General features: G+C 30.8%; 1 protein-coding gene across 2 annotated transcripts in view; it reads left to right on the forward strand.

Annotated features, from left to right (window-relative positions):
- The window catches only part of LOC106786414 (synaptogenesis protein syg-2-like), a 112,034-nt gene extending 108,051 nt beyond the window's left edge, over positions 1-3,983 (forward strand). The window contains exon 6 of one of the 2 annotated variants that reach the window (XM_014747790.1): positions 3,640-3,983. In XM_014747790.1, the coding sequence (XP_014603276.1) occupies positions 3,640-3,782 (143 nt within the window). In that variant the 3' untranslated portion in view covers positions 3,783-3,983. Of the gene's footprint in view, positions 1-3,636 lie in introns of both variants that reach the window. The other variant, XM_014747789.1, reaches the window with a different exon arrangement.
- Positions 3,984-10,007: the final 6,024 nt, after the last annotated feature.

Below are 10,007 nucleotides of genomic sequence, written 5' to 3' on the forward strand. Positions count from 1 at the left end.
AAAAAAAAAAAGAAGAAAGTAAAAGAGATAACTCTTAATTTTCACATCTGACCGAAATTATCCTGGATAATACGTTTTATTTTATTTCTTTTATTCCTTTTTTCACAATGTTAATAAGCTCGTAAATGCGGTACCACGTAAACGTTATTATTCGTGTTTCATTATTTATGAAGACCGGGATAACTATCACTATTTTCGTTTGATATTCGTTAATTACCTTATAAGAAATATTCTAAAATATATTTTGATTCTCTACTTCTTTTCATATCGTAAATGAAAACTTTGAAACAAATACGTACGAAGTTGAAAACGTTTATTAGATTTAATCTAAATATTTCCATTAACTCGCAACTGTACGAAAATAATTTATCGTTAAAATATTTTTATTACCATTTGTAATACTGAAAATATGTTACTTCAGTTATTTTCGGTTATAATATAATTATAATTAAACTATAAGTATATATATATGCTAAATATATTAAAATGAATAATAGAAAATGTATCTTTTTCCCCAGTCTAATTGTGAATTATAATTAATACACATATAATTACAATATCTCTCCGCTACATTTTACAATGTAAATGAATTTTTGTATGAGGAATATGAACAAAGTAATAAAACGTAATTACATTATCTTTAAATGACTGAATGAAAAGTCAAACTAATCTAATATAAAATATAAAATTCTATTATATAATATCTTTAGACAGATTGAAAAATCAATACGAATACTTATTTCTTTTTCCATAAACACGAAATTTCCATTGTCAACATATACATAGATATAGTAAATAGATAAACAATAAACTTAAAACAATCAGCACTGATCGAATTTCTAATCTACCTTAACATTAAGACTATGCAGGGTATATTATTTTTTAGTGGATATCTGAAACTCATTTTCTGATCATCTGATACTTTTGTTAGTGATAAATAAAATACAAGTAATCAATTGTTAAGATCACAATTAAATTCAATCAAATTATTTTTATTATTATTTAATACATTTTATAGTCTCAATATAAGCTCCACAAACAAATAGATTCCCAAATAAAAGAAAATAGGTTAAAAAATGAACGATTTTTGATTATTCATCGAATTCGCTAGGGTGTACCTTTAATAATAAATATGACCTGGTATTAATACTTGCTTAAAAACATTTTTGCAAAAGATATGTTAAACTTGCCCCAACTAACATGCTCCAATAATTATGACAGTGGATTAAATCAAAAAATTTAAAAAGAGATTTAATTAATCAAGTTTTAAATCAAGTTTAAGTTTAAATCAAGTTTTAAAATTTGTTTACCTTGGTCATTGTCACAATTACCGGCACATGTGTATCCGGCAACATTAGGACAAGTGGAAACATTAAGAAAACATTAAGACAAGCCGCAAAAGACAAAAAATATAGTAATAAAAAAAAAAAAGTTCATTTACCTAGAACGTTCCCGACAAACTGGTCCAATTATTTTGCACGTTTCGTCGCGGACGAAATTACCATTGGGTACTTTACCCCCAAGGTTCTTTGCATCTTCCAACGGCGTTGAGTTCGTCGAGGTTTGCCGAGAATGCGAGTCAAGCGTTAATTTACTTTTTCCATCCTTTCTCTCCAGGAGTTACTACTTCGATCTCGCTTCTTTTTCCCTTCGTCTTCGTTCCTTTTTTTTTCTTACCGACGACCCCTTTCTTGAAAATTTAATCGCGGGGAACTGTGACGTTGCCCTTAATACGATTCTTTATCACTCCTTCGGTTCTTTTTCAACCTTACTTCGATGAAACTTTTTATCGATTCGCTTAGAGTTTCGTTAAATTTTCACCAATGCTTCTCTTCCTCAAAAGTATTACTGAAATAGAGAAGACAAAAAATAGGTTGTATTAAAATAATATGTATGATGCTTTTATTTAATGTAGTATAATAATGGGAAATGGGAGGGAAGTTTTTCATAATTTATTTCAATTCACGACGAACGTTGTTGCATTATATGCGTAAAAATAATTTTCAAAAACGAATAAGACGAAAAAAAGAAAAATATCGTTAGGTAATATAATATTTACTTTGCGAAAAAACAATGTTGAAAAACTTATTACGAATTTTTACATTTAATGATATTTTTCGAAAATATAAATAACGAAAATTTAAGATTAGAATTGCAATTTAAAGTGTACATATTCTTTAGCTTTAAATAATTTGTTTCTTTTTTATGAATTTGATGGTAATAACGATTTAACGTTAAGTAGCAGATAAAATTTGACAAGATACAATCTGAAGCACGATGCTTTAATGTTACCTGTATTTTGCATTGATTTTGTTAATATAAGATACCTTATCGTCTCACGTCGAAATTATTCTGGAATTCTGTTCTTCCATTCTCTCTCTCTCTCTCTCTCTCTTTTCTCCTTTTAGGTTTAAAGGAAAGGTTTAAAGGGAGAACGATAAGAGGATATCCTCTCGATGTTACAGCATGGTAGATACGATTTTATCAAAATGGCCCGAGGACATACTGGGGGGCTTATTCCCAAGAGATTTCCGTAAAATGCATTGTCTATATATACTTCATATCCATCGTCGGGATGTTAAGATACTAACCGTTTTACGATTCTCTCTGTACCTTTGGGATATGGTACGCTTTTAAAGTTATTTGCGAGCGAATGATATATCGTTTAGTACTAGTTATTTCTTTCTCTCCATCTCTTTCTCTTTCTCTCTCCCTTGATTCTTTCTCCAACTGATAAATTACAGTAAAATAGTTATAAAACACTGTATGCATTATTTTAACGAGTCTAATTTTTTTACTCTACGAACATACGTGCACATATGTTCACATACGTACACACATACAAAACGTGAAATCCATTAAATCAAGAAAAAACGAGCTATTACATGAAATAATTATACTTGGTTTAGTTTAAATATGAGATTGTGATTTGCTTCTAAATATTTATACTTATCATGTTCTGTACTTGTACTTTTATAAATTTGGAGACAAAATATATGTGTTCTTTCGTTTTAAGATCTTTCAAGTAAAAATTATTTTTTCTCCAGATAAAATATTTTCTATTAATTTAAGGGATTAAATTAGATTTTGAAAAATAGAAAATAATCAGAAGTAGAAAAATGACGAAGTAAGATATCTTCGAAATTTCTGAAAAGATAAATCAAATATCAATTTTATTTTTTAATTACTCATCTCTCGTGAATACATATATTAAATAGTTATTTTATAATACAACTAATTAAAGTGTATAGTAAAATCTTTTTTATATGCATTTCCTAAAACGTTTAATCACTTCACGAATTAACTGTATTATACACTTTAACGGTATTGTATTATATATATACACATAATTCTGTTTTAACACGATAGATACGTTGGCAAAAAATACGTGTAAAAAAAAAAGTATATTCCATCTATCGAAAAATCCTTTTAAGATGGAGTGCTTGGTAAAGGAAAATTTTCTTCTTAAAATTTGGGTCGATCGTGTTAAATCAAAATCGTGTAAAAACAGAATTGAGTGTATATACATATATATATATATATATATATATATATGTAACGATAGAAAATTTTTTGTTATTATCATTGTAATTTAATTCTAAATTGAACCATATTTGTTTTCTCTCTCTTTGTCAGCAGAATCAAGTGCAAGCGTTGTTACGAACCAACAAGTTTGGTACTCCACAGCGATGACTTCGATTGCCTTGGCTACAGTAATACTGGCGATGACCGAAGCCTTGACGAGCGGACGACTTACGAGTGCTGTACTTGGTACAAGGTAGCTTGTCCGCGACATTAACGAGAACATCATTGCCACTGTCTGACCCGAATACATCGTCCATGTAAAACCTAGTAGTCTAGGGCTTCCAGTTATGTATGTTACTATGTATTGAAGTAGATAGTCGAATAACGATGATTTTTATTGTAAACGAATGAGACGAAATAAGGTGACAAGAACGATTAACAAAGGACAAACAAAAAAAGAAAAAAAAATACAAGAAATAACAACAAGAAAAGAAAATTTAAACGAAAATAGCCTGACGACGACGATGAAATATATAATTAATAAAAAAAAAGAAGAAGAAAAAAAAGAAAAACTTCCCCCCCCCCCCAAAAAAAAAAAAAAAAAAAAAAAAAAACTCCCCCCCCCCCCCCAAAAAAAAAAAGAACGGAAATAAAAAGACGGCGACGCGTCGCGTTTCTTAATAAAAATAATAAAAAAAAAAAAATAAAAAGGACAAAAAAAAGACGACCCCATTGTAAAATCTACGACGACGACCTATTATATAAGTACATAACGCAGTTACTTTTGAACATGTTATCTTTTTGATGTAAATTGTTAATTAAGTGGAGGCAAAGCAAGGTGAATGACGAAAGATCGTTCGTTCGTTCGTTCCTTAAAGTAAAAGAAGTAAAAAATACATATAAATATGAAGAAAAAAGTGTGTCCTATTAGAAGAGGGAGGAATTATGTGCGTGAGGGATATTACGAATTTTAGTTAGAGAGGAAAATGTTGGACAATCAGGAGCAATTTCCGATTTCCTCTCAACTATAAATCGAAAATATGTTTAAATACTGCCACACCATTCTCCGCGAAATACAAATTGTTCTCTCTCTCTTCGGATTTTCTCTTCTTCGTTATAAGGATACGCGCCAATGTTAAGCGACAATGAATAAAAAGAAAGAAAATAATATAACACGTAAATATAAAGATAAAAATAAAAATAAAAATAAAAATAAGAGACAGAAAATAAGGGTAGATTATAAAATTCAAGATAATCCTCGTAATGATCGGTATAATATTATAAACGTTAGCGCAGCTACGATAAGCGGCGACAACGTTTTGCTCGATATCCGCTCCTTTTAAGACGCCTAACAATGAATGCGAAGAAAGAAACGATAGGTACTGATTTGTAATCTGTACAAATTGTAATAAATTACAGTACGAACAATACTGGCCGATGTACTTTTCTTTCTATATTTCTTGCTTTCCATTTTTAAATCCTCCCACTTGTTTCCTTCTTTTATCTTCGAAAGAAGAATGATAAAAAGGATACGCTTTAAACGATTACTGTAGCTGCTATCGATAAAATGTTCTCTCATAAATAATCGGAAATTACAAACAATAAGTATTATACAATACTTGTTTTAAACGTTTTCCATTTCAATAAGAATTCTAAGTACTTCATAGAAATAAGAGATAATGTTTTAAAGCTTTTATCAAGCCACAAATAAGAGTTAGATTTTCTTTTTACAATACATAGTAGATCGTTTGTAGAATGATCAATTAAAAATAATATAGACGTTTAAAAAAAATCGAGATATATATATATATATTATAATATTTAATTAAATAATATTTAAAAATTATATATTATAATATATATTTCATGATGTTAATCAAATGAAAAATATAATCTACAAGTTTATTTAACAATTAACAAAATAATCGATAAATTTGATCGTATTACGTTTTATCCAAAGTGATTTTAGAAGTTCAAATAAATGAAAAGGTTGTTAAATTATACGATTCGAGTTCAGTACCACTTGTACGACTACTTACGCGTTCACTAAAAAGAAACGAAACGAAACGTTTTTCGGTCTCTCTATTGGGGAATGAATAAAAAGAAAAAGTAGGCTATAAACGAGGATGACCGTGGTGATGATGACATTTGGTAGTAGGACTATTGCCTGAAATGGTGGTAGTGGTGATAGTAGTATTAGTGGTGGGTGTTACTACCGACCGGTGAATTGAATAAAGTGGCGGAAAGGAAAATGAGAACGTAACATGGGACCACCACCGTGGAATCGACGTTAATCAAGAACACGCAGGCGACCGTAAAGGAGAACACGTAGCACTTCGGTCCATCTGGCTTCTCAACGAAATTAAAACCCCTTGTAATGCCGGGCACGGTAAGTTCAGGAGGCCCGTACACGTATCCGTCGTATCGTGCACGTGCCTCTGTCGAAACAGAAAAAAAAGGAAAGAAAGAAAGAGAGAAAAAGAAAATACATAGATGAACTTTTTTTTTGTTTATAGGGAATCATGTGTAATTTCGAGAATAAAAGGTTTCCATATTGGAATATCACGCAAAACAAGTTCTATTTCATGATATCGTTTTTCCTACCAGATGAAATAATGGATCTAAAAACGAACGAAATATAACAGATAGAATGAAATTAAACATATATTCATGTTGAATTGTTTTTCAACCGTGATATCTGTCGTATCGACTTTTATGGTTTTTTTTTTTTAACATAGTTGTGCTTTTTTTTCTCTCTCGAATACTTTTATATAACCAAGGAAAAAAATTTTTTGATACATGAGGACAAGGTATCTTTTTTAATTGGTTAATCTTGACGCGTTACTACACCGTTTCGTAAATGCCAATGAAAGTACAAAGTATGCATAAGAGACAAGCTAGATCTACCTTAATTAACGAGATTTGGTTTCTCCTGGGTAATCTGACTTGCTAAAAAGGAGAAGAAAAAAAGTTTAAAGAAAAATATCTCTTTCATCTTCGTTACTATCACACACAAAACAAACTCCGAATAAATCAGTAGTATAGAAGTATATACTTGGATATACAACCACAAACTATAATAATAATAATAATAATTTCTTAATGATAAATACGTAAAATAATTTTCTTATAAAACTAAAACGATAACGTCGGTTTTAAAAAAGACACTCCTCTGGTTTTTCATTTTAAAATTTAAAGTCCTATTACAGTCGACTTCATCATTAATGTACATACAAACATTTCTTCGTTCAAGCAAAACCAGAGCTTAAACCATAAAACGTTACCAAATAACTGCACTAAACTGGAATGCTGTTTTCTATCTTTCCATCTCTCTCTCTCTCTCTCTCTCTCTCTCTCTCTCTCTCTCTCTCTCTCTCTCTCTTAANTGCACTAAACTGGAATGCTGTTTTCTATCTTTCCATCTCTCTCTCTCTCTCTCTCTCTCTCTCTCTCTCTCTCTCTCTCTCTCTTAACGAGGGTGGAACCCATTATGACAAAGGAATGGTAGAATAATTAAACCTTAAGTAAGTAAAACAAAGAAATTCTTACGAGCGACGATTTGCGAGAGGAACGAAATTTAACCGGGTCATTCGGTCACTCTTTAATGCTTATACTTTCTTCTTCTTCTTTTTTTTTTTTCTTTATATTCCCAGTCTTCGCAAAGAGGAATTACCTTTTTTTATTTTTCTTTATTTAGAACAAAACCATATCTATATATTATAATGATATTATATAAAATTTGTTCGTTATAAAACTTGACATCCAGAATTGATTTTAGGCAATATTGATTTTGAGAAAATAAAGAGAAAGAAAGAAAAAAAAAAACACGTCAATTTAGATATCGAAGGGGGAAATTTAAAACCAATATTGATAAAATTTTAAATTACCAACGTACCACCACCACCACCACCACCTGCCTCTATCTGCCTTCTTTGAAATTTTAAATAGCATCGTTTACCTAGTAATACATCATTTTAAATATAATGCAAATACCCTTTTAATCACGTTCTTAAAATTGAATTCAATCGATTCGTTTATTACATATCATTAGTAATTATAAGAAATTTTACTAATTATTTATTCTTTATATCTATTATATATTATCTATTCTTCTATATCGAAAGTGTGTGTCTGTGTATATGTGTCATAGAGAGAGAGAGAGAAAGTTTATTAAACGAAGCTTTGTGCTCTTTCGATAATTGGCGAATTAATATCTCTCTCGGGATATAAAGGGAGAAATCCTCTCGAATCCCTCGAACTATGGACTTATCGTAAGGCTCGGTTTTGGATATAGTATCCGATAGGAAGTTTGCTTCTCTTTCTACCCAACTATCTTTCCCTCTCTCTTTCTCTTACTAACCCTTTTATTCCTTCTACAACTAAAGCTATCAATTATTCTTACCCAGGCGATTCTGGTCGTGTTTCATCGTTGGCAAAGGGACAGGGACGATGTACGAAACCGCGAATCGCCTGCCTGCAGTGCTACTTTAATCCGACTAGACTCGTTGCAATGTGTCGGCTTAGGCGAGAGAATTGCCAAAGGTCCTACATACCTACCTACCTTCCTTCCTTCCTTCCTTCCTTCCTTCCTTCCTTCCGCTTTTCTCGTACAAACAACCCCGAATAATTTCCTCGCTCGTTTCTCTCTCTTTCCCCCTCCCCTATCCACCTTTTTCTCTCTCTCTTTCTCTATTTCTCTATCTCTTTCTCTTTCTCGTTCTCAATGTCTCGAGATGCAAATTTAATGAGTATTAAAGTCCCTACCGTGTATTACCATGTGTACACCGAATCTAAGGAGATAATCTAACGTATTCCCAAAGAATTAATTATAGTAATCCCAAAGCATACCACTTTCAAATTGTTTTAATCTTTCGGGGGGGGGGAATTTTGACTTCGTATTATTTCAATTGTTTATTATAATATTATAAAGAATTGTCAATCGTTATATTATAGTTTAAGAGTTAATTTTCACGAAGTCATATTTTTCTACGTTAGATTTGTGATATGAATTGAAAAATAAAATGGGAAGAACAGTAGTGGACTGATTTTTCATCATATCAATTGATCGTTGTTTTCCCTTGCGAGAAAACATCAAGCCGCGTGTAGAGTGACAATTAGTTTAATTAAGGTTTTTTTTTTTTTCTTCTTTTTTCTATCGGTTCGCGGATTATTTCAAACAACAATATGGATTAAAAGTGAAAAATGCTGTTACGCGTGTTGGTAGCGTCAAAAAAAGTTTTAAATAAATTAATGAATCGCAAAACAAAATATTAACGGAACGAGTAATACCTTCTTAGTTTAGTGCTAATGAAAACAAAATGATTTATTAAACTTGAATCTTTTTTTACGAGCTAATACTTACAATTAAAGAAGTTGAGAATAAAATTTATAATAAATAACTAAAAGAGAGAGGATTATTTATTTGTTCTTCTCCTTTCTCACACTATCTCGCTTGTCTATCTCATATTTTGAGAAAAAATCTTTCAACGTTTATAAATATTTAACAAAGAGTTTATAACTGTGCAAAACAATCTAAGCAAATTTAAACATTTTCTTCTATGAGATTTTTATTCTCGTGAAAAAAGAGATCGTTCTCTCTTCTCGAGAAAAAGCAGTCATCGATATCCTTCGCTAGAAAGAAATCCAATAAAAGAAAACCAACTAGAAAGAAAAATAGACCGTGAGATTCTTTCAGTTAGTCGAAGTATATTATAGGAGCGCCAATTATTATAAAACTAGATTTATTCGATTTATATTACTACAAAATATACATAGATTGTTTCAAAAATGATCGAGAAAATGATATTACAGTGATAATTTTCCTCTAAAATTTTTTTTATATTTTATGTATATTATGATTTTTTATTTAAAGTACGATAAAAAGAATGATAGAAAGAGAGAGAGAAAATGACATCCACATGTACACACATAAAATGATATAAAAAAAAGAGGAAAAACGAAATGACAAAAAGGAAGGGGGGGAAGAAAAAGGTAAAATGAGAGTAAGGAAAAGAGAGAGAGAGAGAGAGAGAGAGAAAAAAAAACAAAGAAAAGAAGTCGAGGAACGAGAAGGTAAAGTAGAAGTTGTCGGAGCTACGAGCTGATATCTCGAGCGTTCTATAAACCGGTGAGAATCATGACAAATATTTGTCTTCGCGCTTTTTTCCCCAGCGCCCTTTTTACGTCTCATCTGTTATATTTCGAGAACCATAGATAGAAAGGGGGAGAAAGAGAGGAAAGGTAGGAAGGGAGAATTTCGTTGAACAGAACTCGTGGTAAATGAAATATGTAGTCACGTGAAACGAGCGATCCGTGTTCAATATTAAAAACGCATAAATCGAACATTGTCCAATGGTCATTGAAGGGCCAACTAGATTTTCCGTTCTATAAAATTATTCAATAAATAATTTCTCTCCTTGGTCGCGAGATTATTTTTTTTTTTTTTGGGGGCCGTATGTAGAATAAATTCGAACGTTTAATTA

Source organism: Polistes canadensis, unplaced genomic scaffold (assembly GCF_001313835.1).
Source record: "Polistes canadensis isolate GaletaPanama2010 unplaced genomic scaffold, ASM131383v1 scaffold_73, whole genome shotgun sequence".
NCBI lineage: Eukaryota > Metazoa > Arthropoda > Insecta > Hymenoptera > Vespidae > Polistes > Polistes canadensis.